This window comes from Bubalus bubalis, chromosome 3 (genome assembly GCF_019923935.1).
Source record: "Bubalus bubalis isolate 160015118507 breed Murrah chromosome 3, NDDB_SH_1, whole genome shotgun sequence".
Lineage (NCBI taxonomy): Eukaryota > Metazoa > Chordata > Mammalia > Artiodactyla > Bovidae > Bubalus > Bubalus bubalis.
In genome coordinates this window covers 17,079,926-17,092,842 of record NC_059159.1, presented here as the reverse complement: position 1 = coordinate 17,092,842, position 12,917 = coordinate 17,079,926, and the positions used below count along the sequence as shown (strand labels likewise).

The following is a 12,917-nucleotide window of genomic DNA, read 5'->3' as shown; positions in this document are numbered from 1 at the left end:
TATGTTTAATATGCAGGTTTGGTGCCCTGGTCTCTTTTTCAGTCAGGGTCTTTTAAAGCCCTGCAGTGTAACAGTAACATCCACATCACATGCAATTTCTAGGGAGCTCTGGGAGGAAAGATTTTTCCAGAAAGTGCTGGAGACCTGGCCTGATGAGAGGTGTAGGGAAGTGGCAGTAGCTGCTGCCACTTTGGGTCTGTTGAGCGGTGGGTTGGGAAGGAGTTGGGGTGAGGAGGCTCAGATTGCCTCCTGCCAACTGATTTCTTGCATCTCTGTCATTTGGTCTGTTCATCCCCAAGACTCACCAAGGGCCCCAGAGAGTCTCCTGCAGACCCCTCGGTAGGCAGAAATCAGCTTGTTTCCCTGATGACATCATGTGTAGATCTGGCCATGTGGCAGGCTCTGGGGCTATGCTAGGAACACAAGATGACTGAGACCATGAACTCATGGCCCCAGAGTAGGGGTGGGAGCTGAGAGAGCTGGCCTTCTGATAAGGGGCTGCCGGGCAGCTCCACAGACTCCAACTAGAGTTGGGACCAGAGGGACCATCATGTGTTAGCCATGTGTGTGGACCCCTGTGTTCTCCCACCTCCTGCCCCTCCCCTCATCCAGTCTCTTTCTCTTCCAAGACCCTCAATCCTTTGTAGTCCCAGGGTTTATTTAGAGGAGAGCTACAAAGTTGTCCTGGAACTAGGTAGGATGTTTGAAGAGTTGGGAGTTAGAAAAAATATAGGATATTAGGAGAACCAATAGAAAAAAAGTCTCCTGTCCTCAATACACAGATATTTTAAGGAGGGATTCATGTGAATGTGGGGCTTCTCTGGTGGCTCAGATGGTAAAGAATCTGTCTGCAATGTAGGAGACCCAGGTTTTATCCCTGGGTCAGGAAGATCCCTTGGAGAAGGAAATGGCTACCCATTCCAGTATTCTTGTCTGGAGAATTCCATGGACAGAGGAGCCTGGTGGGCTACAGTCCATGGGGTCACAAAAAGCCAGACACGATTGAGCGACTAACACTTCACACGAATGCGGCATGAATGAAGCAGAAAAAAGGGAAGTGTGCCTTCATCCACTGGGCGGGCACACGGGAGGTGGTGTGACAGGGGTGAAGCAGTGGTCCCGCGGGGCTGGCCACGTCTGTGCCGTGCAGACCACCTTAACTGCCACGGTGGTCACCTCACCTCGCGCAGAAGGCTGTTAATAATCCACAATCTGGACAAACCTGAACCGTGTTTCTGTTTGTAGAGGTCTCATGGCAGGTCAGTTAGTAAAGACTGAGCCCTGATTATGATGCATTTGGGGTTTTCCAAATCTATCAGGGTGGGTTTACAGGTACCTGCTGGTTTTATTGGGCAAAAAGGGGGGCCAGAGAGAGAAGGAGAGGAAAGAAGACCCTCCCTGCACCCCATCCAGGTCCCACCTAGAGGCCAGAGTCTTCAGGAGGCTCACAGTCCCTGGAGAGGAGGACAAGTTTTTGCAGCTGGTGGAGTTAGCCTAAGGCAGCCCCGGATATGGCAGGATACTCGGAGCCCAGCCAGACCCAACATAGGCAGAGGACTAACACCAGCGCTAGATGGGGTCTTAGTCTAAGCTCCCCTTTTACAGATAAGAAAACTGAGGTTCAAAGATAGGAGGTGCTCACCCATGGTCACCCAGCTAACTGTTGGCAGATTTACCAAGAGCTGTTTCGTTCTGAGCAAAGAAAAGCAACATGGGTGAGCTCAGAGCGTGGGCTCCTTTTCCTTTGTTAGGTGGGCTTGAGATGCTGTTTAAGCATCCTTTTTTTCTTTCAAACATATGTCCCTCTCTTAAAACACCTAACTTGCTCTTGCTAACCTTTTGCTGCTGCTGCCTCTTCAAACCCAGAGGAAAGGAGAGTTCCGGGTCAGCAGAGGGAAGCGTCTGAGAGGCCTCTGGCCCATGGGCTTAGCTCTCAGGTCCAGCTTGCACACGGCCAAGAAGCTTCTGGGGTCTCCGAGCTGCCTCTGGGGGAGAAAGAGCCCGAAGCTCCCGTCCTGGCGACCTCTTGCCCTTCCCAGCATCATCCCGTCTGCCAAGTGCCTCCTCCACCAGGAGGCCCTCAGGAGCCCCACTGGGAGTGGGGACCAAAACCAGGGCAGCGGGCTGAGGAGGGCCTGGCCTTTCCGAAGCCCCCCTCCCCTGGACGTCAGCAGACGGAGCCTGGGAGTTCCAAAGTTGTCCAGGCAAGCTTCCTCGGGGAGCCGGGCCACCATGGAGGTGAGGCTGTGGAGCCGGGGACCTCAGGGCTGACCCGCCAGCACTCATCTGACATTCTTGGGGCCCCCACCCTGCTCGCAGGCCCCAGAGAGGCTACATGCCAGTCTTCAGGGACAGAACCTAAGGTTGCAGAGGGTGGCAGCCACGGCTCCGAGCCACCAGAGTGCCAGCTTTGGGGAGGCCTGCCCCAGGAGGGGCTGCCTCTGAAGTGGGCACAGAGCAAAGAGAGGCAGGGGGGTGAGGAGGTGGATGAAGACCGGGACATTGATGAGTCCTCGCCCCAGGACTCCCCGCCCTCCCAGGTCTCCCCGACCCAAGGCGGGCCAGCTCCGCAGGCAGTTTCTGGAGAAGCCCCTGGAACCCCGGGGTCCCCAGCCGGGGGTGTCATCCCGCTTCCTGTCGATTTCCTCTCTAAAGCGTCTGAAGAGACCCGGGTCCCAGAGCCCGACGGGCCCAGCGAGGGGCCCCTGGGAGAAGGGCACGGCGGGTCCCCCGAGTTCACATTCCACGTGGAAATCACAGCCAACCTGCAGAAGGAGCAGGGACCCCCCTTGGAGGTGGATTTGGAAGGGACTGCACTTCCCGGGGCCCCTGGAGAGGAGCAAGAGCCCCGGAGCCCCTCTGAGGGCGAGGACACAAAAAAGACTGATCTTCCAGAACCTTCTGGAAAGCAGCCTGCAGCTGGTCTGCCAGGGAAGCCCGTCAGCCGGGTGCCTCAACTCAAAGGTCTGTGTCTTGAGCTCCTTCGCTCCCGCCTGGCGACCTCGTGTGCCACCCAGGCTTCAGGCACTGCCACTCAGCTTCCGGCTCCTCCTTGGCTCCTGCCGCTTCTGAGGCCCCCGGGGACAGCCACCAACCAGCCACCTGGGCCTTTGCTCACCCTCCCAGCCACCTCCTGTCCCTCAGGCGCTGGTAGCTCGTGTTCCTCTCACGCTTGCCCGCCGTCACGCATGTCACCAAGACCCCCACCCACTGCTTTCTGCCCCGTTCACTCCTCTGGCCCCTTGATTTCTCTGCAAGGTTCTTCAGCCCAGTGGAGGCTGGTGGGCTGCACTCCACAAAGAGCATAACAGCTGCTCCCACTTCGGAGGGCTCATTATGTGTCTCATATTGGTTGTTTAGGACCCTCCCGACCCTCCCAAGTGGGCATAATTAGCCCCGATTTGCAGATGGGAAAACTGAGGCTCCAAGCGGTGAAGTATCTTGCTGAAAGTCATTGAGTAGTAGGTGATGGAGCCAGGTTTGGAACCCAAGTAAGTCTGCTTTGAAAGGCACTTCCGTCTACCCCACAAGCGCCTTCCAGCAGGTCCTGAGGTGTGCCCTCCCAGCCCAGAGACTCAGAGGACACACGTCTGTCCTCTGCAACTGTGTCCGTGGACAGCACCTCACATGCAGCAGGCCACACACACTCACACACACACACACACCCATTGGAGGTAACCCAGAGCCCATGCTGAGCCTTTGGCCCAACAACCACTCCACCCTATTCTGTCTGCCTTGTGGCAGAAGAGACAGTGAGCAGAAACAAAATCTCCTCGTGGAAGGAACCCCTTCTTCTTCGTCCCTTGGCAGAGCTGGGGCAGTCCCCCTGATGGGATTGCAGGCAGGGGTCTCAGCCCCGTCCCCATCTCGAGCCCTGGGAAGCATGACCACAGCAGCCTTTCAGGAGCTGAAGAGATGGGAGGGGAGGTTCCCAAGGGTGGGGGTCTCTGTGTCCTGTCCGGGGGGAGGACAGAGGAGGCCTCATGTCCACGTATCAGCTGTATTCATATGTTTAGATCCTGTAGCATATTAGAATTAATCGCGGGGCCCAGAAATTGATGCTACTTAAACTGTTAATTGCAGACATCTGTTAAATGTTGTCACGAAAACTTTGAAATGTTATAGATAAAGGAATCTGTATTTCTAAATTTAAGACCGAAAAAGAATCCTACTTTAAAATATCCTAAACTCCAAACTAATATGGGACACGTAACTGTGACTTGACAAAAGACAACAGTGTTTCCTGAAATGTTGTTTTATGTTGATGCTGATCCACTGCATGTTGATAGATATGTCCAGGGGAAAAAAAGAGTTCCATCATCTAGTTTGGGGGGAAGAAAAGGTGAAACAAAGTTAAATGGAGTCTGCTGTGGGGAACTTGTCAGAGCCTTTAATATTGTAATGTACATTCTGACCCTCTGAGAAGGATACATAGTAGCCATTTCCCCAATTTGGGAAATGCAGATCTAGCAGATGCTTTTGTTGTGATATAGATGATGATGGTCATCGGGGCAAAGGATGTGAATCAGGTCCACCCAGGGCTCTTATTAAAATGCAAGTTCCTGGGCCCCACCTTCGGCTTCTGCCTCAGAGTGAACCCGGGATTCTGGATTTCAAGAATGTCTCCCACTGGTTCTGCTGCATAACAGAGTTTGAAAATACCTGTGGCGGATTCATTTTGATATATGGCAAAACCAATACAATATTGTAAAGTTAAAAAAAAATCTCTGGGCTAGATCATCATCACTGATCATCATCAGTGCTGGTCACTCTAGAAATCTGGTCTCCAGGAACGAGTGAGATGCTTCCACTGTCCTTGGGGCAGAGGAAATACGATATTGAAGCCACAGATGAAAACCTATGATCAGTTTTCAATAATGAATGCCAATAGCAGGAAAGAGTGAGTTAGAAGTTACGCTGGTAGACAAGCAGATTGGTTTCACCAAGGGGTGTGGCTTTCCAAACACAAAATCTGTCAATGGTTTGGTCCTAAAATCCAGAGATTATCTATGGCAGGGGTCTCCAACCTCTAGGCTACAGATCAATACCTCCTGTCAGATCAGTGGTGGCATTAGATTTAAAGTGCACAATAAATCTAATGTACTTGAATCATCCTGAAACCATCCCCTCCCCACCCCCAGTCCATGGAAAAATCATCTTCAATGAAATAAAGAGTTTGAGGACTGCTGATCTATAGGATATTTGATGGCAGCTAGTTTGTTGCTAATCTGGGGAAAGGACAAGCATTAGTCCCCCTTGGGAGAGTCTGTAAGTGGTGAGACAGCCCTCCAGGGGTGGGTTGGACTTGTCAGAGAGCCAACTAGGACTGGTCACCCAAGCCCCCGTGAGTGTGGGGCAGGTTCTGGGAAAGCGGCCCACTCCCCCTGGTCCTTGGGTGACAATATGAGCAAGGGGTCCTGCAGGGTCCAGAGCCTGGCTGACCTGCCCTGCACATAGCTCTGGGGCTTCCAAATGACCCTCCTTGGAGCAGGGTTGGCCCCAGTCGGGGGAGGCTGACCCCAGCAGAGCCTGTGAGAGGTGGTCCTGCACCGTCTACCTTCCCTGACCGCCCCTGTACCAGCGTGTACCCATAACAGTTTCCTCTGCGTCGCCTATGCATGTCCCCGCCCTCGGCCAGCCTGCTGCCCCCTCTTGTCAGGGTGTTGCAAGCAACGACCCCAGTGTGCTGCGTTGATACTAACAGTGAGACACCTAACAGATTCAAGGGGAAAGAAATCAGCCGGGTTTCCACTGGCCCAACTGAACAAGACATATTGCACAGTTTCTGAGAAACCATTTTCCCTCCATTGGGCTCTCATGAGCTGTGCTAATGGATGTAACATGCATTCCCATTTTGTATTTTATCAGCTCGCATGGTCAGTAAAGGCAAAGATGGGACTGGACCCGATGACAAAAAAACCAAGGTAAGCTGAGAAAACCATGGCACTGCTCTGCCGCCATCAAGTTCATCAAGAAGCCATTCTTTGTATCTGAATTGATCTCTGTATGTGACACGTGGAAATCGCTGGTTCCCGAGGTACAGCTGTCATTCACGGCGCTTTGTGTTTTCGTGCAAACATTTAAAATGCCAGCATCATCCTTGGATACTTCTGCCAGGGAAGGGCAGTCAGCAGGTGAATGAATGAATGAATGAATGCTGCTAATTATAGCTGTACCAGCATTGTTTGAATTAAGACATTCACGGTAAATGAAAGTATGTTTGAATTTTCTGCAGTGAATTTTGAATTTTATGCTTCCCGCTACAGGTCTAGGCACAGCAAAGATATATCTGTATACACACAGAGAGAGATATTTAAGATCTATCTAGAAAATACCATTTACTTAGGGGGCTGAGGGAGTGTTGAGCAAAAATGGGATATCCAACCTAAAGTGGAGGGTTCTGGAAAAGCCCTAGAAGGGAGGACCTGTGAGGCAGGCCGAGACGGAGAGATGAAGAGGGGGGTTGGTGACTAGGGGTGAGAAGAGACATCCCGAGGAGTAGGATCAGTGGAGGTAAAGGAGGGTGTGGGGGCAGCGGAGGAGACAAATCACATGTTTGGGAGTCCTGAGCAAATCGGCTCGGTTGCTGCCAAGCTCAGGGTAGGGCTGAGGTGGGCCAGAGGAGGGAAGCCTGATACACACCCTACATGCTGGGTGGACACATGGGCTCTGGTGCCCTAGAGGCTGTCCTGAAATCCTGCCAGCCAGTCTTAAGAACTTCCCCCACCAAGGGCCAGAAAACCAAGCAGCCTGCTCACCACCCAAACTGCACCCAGGACCGCATGGTCCTTCTCACGCTCCCTGTCAGCTCTAGTGCACTCTCCTCCATGACGGGGCAGCTTGGAGAAAGCTCTCATAGCTGCACAGTGATGTTTTTCCAGGAAAACCTCACTGGGGCCCCAGATGAAGACCTGTTTTTCTTATAGGCATCCAAGAGGCCCCCCATCTCTGCTGCCTGAAACTCCTGGGTGTTCATCCGTCCTGGAGGACTGATGGAGTTCCCAGACGCAGAATCAAGCCCTAGGGTTTGGTCTTGTGTGTTGAGGGTGGCTGCGTAAAGTGCTTGCCCTGGAGGAAGTCGGGGTTCACCATCACAGGACCCCATTGGGGCAGCTGAGGGTACTTACTGCAGGGACTTGGGGTGGGAGGGAGTTGCAATAACTGCTTGCCAATCGGGATGCCCATTCAGGGGAATCCTGTTCTCTGTTCATTCATCCATTCTTAAGCTGTCCCTGCCCTGGAGTTGCTCACAGCCTTGCAGCAAGAGGTCAAATCTGTCATGAACCTAGGCCACTTGGCCAGGTAGGGAGCAATGCCAGCGGAGGGGGACCTTGTGAAGCTGGGGAAGGAGGGCTTGGCTTACGAGTACCCACCCTCAGCTTTTCTTGCTAGCAGCCCCAGGGCTTCAGCCCGCATCGCTCCCCTCACACCCCTGCTCCGTCCGTCTTACACTCCTTCCCAAGGCTGGCTGCAGAGAGAGCCTCAGCCACCTTAGTGGTGAATCTCAGTAACGAAGAAGTCTCTGGTGAGGACTCCCCTCTGTAGCTCTGACTCCCTCTTTGGAACACCTTTGGACTTGGCCTCTTGGTTTTATTCCTGAAGGCGTGGCCCTTCCCACTCCCAGACCAGCCTCCTCCACCAGGGCCATGCATCCCAGTCCAAGGTCCCCAGAGGTGGTCCAGACAAACCACAGGTGCTGTCCACCCTCCTTCACACACTCTCATCTCTGTGAGGTCGTCCAGCTCACAGACACCTTCCCATTGGCCACCTGCACCACCTAGGCTACTTCATTAGGTAGATCGTACTCAAGAGTAACCAGTGGCCTGACTGAGATTTACCAGACTTTGGGAGATTGGGATAGACATATATACACTATTGATACTATGTATAAAATAACTAATGAGAACCCTACTGTGTAGCTTCCCTGGTGGCTCGGATGGTAAAGAATTTGCCTGCAATGTAGGACATCCAGTTTCGATCCCTGGGTCAGGAAGATCCCCTGGAGAAGGAAATGGCAACCCACTCCAGTATTCTTGCCTGGAGAATTCCGTGGACAGAGGAGCCTGGAAGGCTACAGTCCATGGGGTCGCAAAGGGTCGGACACGACTGATCAACTAACCGTTTCACTGTGTGGCTCAGGGATCTCTACTCAGTGCTCTGTGGTGACCTAAATGGGAAGGAAATCCAAAAAAGAGGGGATATATATATATATATATACACATATACCTGATTCACTGTGCTGTACAGTAGAAACTAACAACAGTGCCAAGCAACTACACTCCAAGGAAACTTAATTTCAAAAATATTGGGTGGGGGAGATTTACCAGACAGTTCAGTTTTGAGACTTTAATCAGAAAGTGTGTGTGTGTGTGTGTGTGTGTGTGTGTGTGTGTGTGTGTTCTAAGTGGTATCAGACAGAATCCTTAAGACCTGCCTCATCAGGTACAGTCCTGATGTTGGCAAGGACGATTCTATCAGTGTAGTGGAAGAGGGAGAGGGGTTAGGGGGCCAGCATGAGCCCCCCACCTGGACTTGAGCAGAACCAGGGGCACTGCTGACCCATGACACACTGGAGATGTTCTCTGGAGAAACATCCTAAGAATCATATACTTCTGGCGATCTCCATTGACTCTCTGGGTGCGAGCCACCTTTTAACCAGTGGTCTCCAAAGTGCGGAGCTGAAATAGATCCAGTGGGCTGGAGAAAGAACATACCAACACGTCTGTCATTTTCTCCAGCTCTGCCATATGTAAGTTTCATAATGTACGTCATATGCTAGCATCGTAGTGTATGCATTAGCTGATGAATGACTGCAAGTTCATGGTTACTTTCTGGTCTTCCTGATAAGGACTGTTAAGGGTAAATGATCCACATGGTTTGGAGATCATGCCTTTAAACCATTACCTGCCTTATTTGTTTTTAGTTAGTGTCCTTTTTCAGTTTGTACCTTTCACCCATGTGCTGACTTTTATTTTGATTTTATTTATGTTTATGTTTAAGCCATCCACACCTTCTTCCGCTAAAACCCTGAAAAATAGGCCTTGCCTTAGCCCCAAACGCCCCACTCCTGGTAGCTCAGACCCTTTGATCAAACCCTCCAGCCCTGCCGTGTGCCCAGAGCCATCTTCCTCTCCTAAACACGTCTCTTCTGTCACACCCCGAACTGGCAATTCTGGAGCAAAGGAGATGAAAGTCAAGGTAAGAGGAACCCACCTTTGGAAAGAATCAGGCTGCTCTGCTGTAGTTTTCAAAAGTATGCTTTTCTAGTCGCAAAGACCTTTCTTTAGATAAGCTCTCACCTAGAAGCACCATGTAAAACAGTTAAAATTCTCTGGTTAGAACAGGGGAAAGGAGGCGCAGGACCATCCTTTTCAACTCCCCGTCATCCCGTAAGGCACGGGAGGGGACCCTGGTTTGAAAATCACTGTGGGTTTCCTTGGTCTGTTCCCGGCTTTAGTAACTCGGGGATGCTCCCGGGTTGCCCTCATTTGGGTTGGACAGCAGCCCTCGCACCCACGCCTGTCCCAGTAGCTCACTCCCTCCTGAACCATCTCGTGGTCCCCGGTTCACGTCAGTTTCTCTTTTGAGTTTGTGTTAGGTGTCAAGGTCACTGCCCCTGGTCAGCTGACCGTGCTTGTGCACCTGTGCTCCACCTTTGGCCCATCTGTTAATTGATGCTGGTGTTTACCGCCGAGGGCTCTTAGCACACCTGAGGCGTTACTGAACCCCGAGACCTGTTTGAGAGAGAATGGAAGGATGGGACTAGCTCTCTTAGCACTCTCGGTCAGGTTCAACAAACTGTCTCCACATGCCTCTGAAACCAACCACCACCAGGCAGATAAACCCCCCTAAGAGAGTCAGAGAATGGTGTAGGAAGTCTGCAGACGTCCTGCCGGCCGACACTGGTGGATGTTGACCCTGATCGTTGCTATGAGCTCTGTTGACTTATGAAATACATTGGCTCCACTTGTGCAGATTACTCACGTAAACAGTTCGTCCAGGAGGAAATGGTACTCAGGAGTTTAGGAGGGGCTGTGGATTTGTGTGTCTTTGTCATGGTAAAGGACACTTGTATTTGGCTGGCAGAGCGTCACCCCAATCATAGCCTCATTTTGAGTCAAGCTGGTAGAGTGGAGCTGGCATTGATGCCAGGTGGCAGAAACCTTTCCCAGTTGTAAAAAAAAAAAACACTCTACTGTGCATTGGTTTACAGGGGGCGGATGGTAAGCCTGGAACGAAGATCGCCACACCCCGGGGAGCAGCCCCTCCGGGCCAGAAAGGCCAGGCCAACGCCACCCGGATTCCAGCAAAAACCACTCCCACCCCGAAGACCTCGCCAGGTACTGGTGAGAAGGGCTTCCTCTGGAATCCTAGTTGGTGGGTGGGGATAGGGAGAGCTGGCCACGGAGGCCCTGATGGTTAACCTCTGGTAGCCAACTGATGCCTGTGGTTCAGGAAGCATCAAATGTTCATTTTCTAATTCTTTTCATTTTCTGAGCTAGATATTGAATCGAGGCTCTGAGAGTTTGCATGACTAAGTCTCACCAGACTTTTAAGCATGAGGAAAATACTAATAACTAATAACTGACTAATAACTGATGGAGAAGGGGCTTCTCTGAGCTTCTCAAATCCCACGACACCCAGCTCCCCGCCACCCAGGAGGTGATTTACAGCCCCTAATGAGGGGTGGGACACTATGGGTGACCTTACATAGGGGGCAGCCTCTGCTAACTTGCTGGGATGTTAGGGACCTTCTGTCAGAACCTAAGGGTCTTAGCTGAGCACTCACAGGCTGGGCCTGTCTCCTGGGCTCCTGTGAGTAAAAGCCACTGGGTCCTGAGTACCAGCCAAGGCTTCAGTCGAGCCATTTTGCTTCCAGTGGGGACAGCCAGGCTGAGTCCACCCTTCCCACTGTCCTGATGACTGACTGTCCCAGGCACCTGGGTTTAGCCTGTGCATGACTCAGAGTGTCTGATCCAGGGCAGCACTCAGGGGGCCTGTGGATCTTAGACGGCCTATGTGTGAGGCCTGGGCCAGCACCCCAGGGTCTCTGCTGCTCCTTGGCCCCAGGGGTGGCTGCCCAGAGTCCTGGTCTCCTGCATATCTTGGCCATGGGTATTTAGCGAGGTTGCCGTAGGGTGGGGCCTGAATGGATACCCGCTCACTAAGGCCCATTGGTTGACTTTCTCCCATAGGGTTTATTTATTTTTTTAATTACTATTTTTTTATGTTTTTGCTACACTGGGTCTTCCTTGCTGCGCTCGGACTTTCTCTACTTGCAGCAAGCGAGGGCTACTCCGGTTGTGGTGTATGGGCTTCTCCTTGCAGTGGTTCTCTTGTTGCAGAGCACAGGCTTATTTGCTCAGTGGCATGTGGGATCTTTCTGGACCAGGGGTCAAACCCGTGTCCCCTGCATTGGCCAGGAGGATTCTTCACCACTGGACCTCCAGGGAAGCCCGGGTTTTTCCTCATGTATAGAGTACATATGATACAAGGGGAACTCACAGACTCCTGACTGGATTTCATATATGATTTTGATCCTGCGTTTCTTCACTTGACATTATGCCAGTTGATTCATGCAACTGGAATCATAACTAGAAGCAAGAACCCATGTTTCTCTCTGGATCTTAACGGCCCTGGAGAGGACAGGCCCCCCAGGTCGACCTTGTTTCCTGCTAACCGGTGCCCCTGCTCCCTGACCCCATTCCCACCTTCCCCCTCCCCACCCGCTGCATAAAAAACAAAAACTCTCATTGAGGCCTTTTCAAGCTTGATGATAATGAGGCTTTCTGTGGATTTTTCTTTTTAAGCAACCATGCAAGTGCAGAAAAAACCGCCCCCTGCAGGGGCAAAATCTGAGAGAGGTAATTCTGAGCCTGCCTCGCCCAGCTGGGGTCATGCCTTTTGCACGTGCAGCTTGTTGGTTGGCTGGGGGGAAGCGGGAGTTAGCGGGGAGGAGGTTAGAGCCGGGAGGACCTGCTTTTGAAACGTAGGTTTCCCACATTGGGCCTGAAGTTGGAACAGGCAGAACGCCTGCTCCTCTTCTCGCGTGGTTTGTGCAGATGTGTCTGTCTAATGGGCAATCCTGATCCTAATCCTGCGTGTTCTTGGCATCAGCTGCGGGCTCTGGGTGGGGCCAGGGGAGCAAGTGCCTCGAGCTGATGTGAGTGCTGGAGTTAGGACCGGCCCTAACCAGGTTAGGGGGAGGTTGCATTGGCGAGTGGTGGGGACCCTGTCCTGTGGGCTCCGGCCGCTGGTGCCGTTCTCCAGATGAGCACACAGGCTTAGGGAGGGAGGTCGAGGGACTTGCCTGAGGTCACTCTGTAGTTCAGTGGTGCAGAAAGGGTGGGGAACCACCACGGTCTACCAGGCAGCCTGTGTGCCAGGGGGCAGAGGGTGGGGGGCTCTGAGCCTGGAGGCTTTACTCATCCTCTTGCTGCAGAGCTTGACTCCTTGAGGAGTTTCCAACAGACATGGAGATTCAACCAAGAACCTCGTGCTCATCCTCTCTTTGACAAGAGAAGACACTGCTTCCCGCAGAGAGCTGCCCTTTCTCCTGCTTGGGGCCCAGCAGGTCCCCTTTTGGTACACATGGTTCCTGGGTGGTGGGGGGCATCGGCCGCCCCTCAGAAATGGAAGGGAGTGAGGCCGCCTTGGGCACAGCGTCCAGCCCAGTGGCTCTCAGACTCAAGAATCCTGCTCAAGAATCAGGAGTCTGCTTTAGAATCCCTGGGAGCAAGGGAAGCACCAGTTTTGCAGGCCCTACCCCTAGAGATTCTATCCTATCCGGCCTAGATGGGGCCCCGGAAGCTGTATCTTACAAGTCCCACCCCCTCCCACCGCCACGGCCACCGCCACCGTGGCGGCTCTCGAGATCCCGACGCAGGAGTGCCTGGGCTACATTTGGTGAAACACGA

At 52.6% G+C, this 12,917-nt stretch overlaps 1 protein-coding gene across 12 annotated transcripts in view; it reads left to right on the top strand.

The window, feature by feature from the left end:
• MAPT (microtubule associated protein tau) overlaps positions 1-12,917 on the top strand; it is a 122,860-nt gene that overhangs the window by 84,024 nt on the left and 25,919 nt on the right. For 3 of the 12 annotated variants that reach the window (XM_044938856.1, XM_044938853.1, XM_044938854.1), the window contains exons 5-9: positions 1,867-2,964; positions 5,869-5,924; positions 9,001-9,198; positions 10,214-10,340; positions 11,811-11,864. In XM_044938856.1, the coding sequence (XP_044794791.1) occupies positions 1,867-2,964; positions 5,869-5,924; positions 9,001-9,198; positions 10,214-10,340; positions 11,811-11,864 (1,533 nt within the window). The remainder of the gene's footprint in view (positions 1-1,866; positions 2,965-5,868; positions 5,925-9,000; positions 9,199-10,213; positions 10,341-11,810; positions 11,865-12,917) is intronic. The other 9 variants (XM_044938859.1, XM_044938858.1, XM_044938861.1 and 6 more) reach the window with 6 other exon arrangements.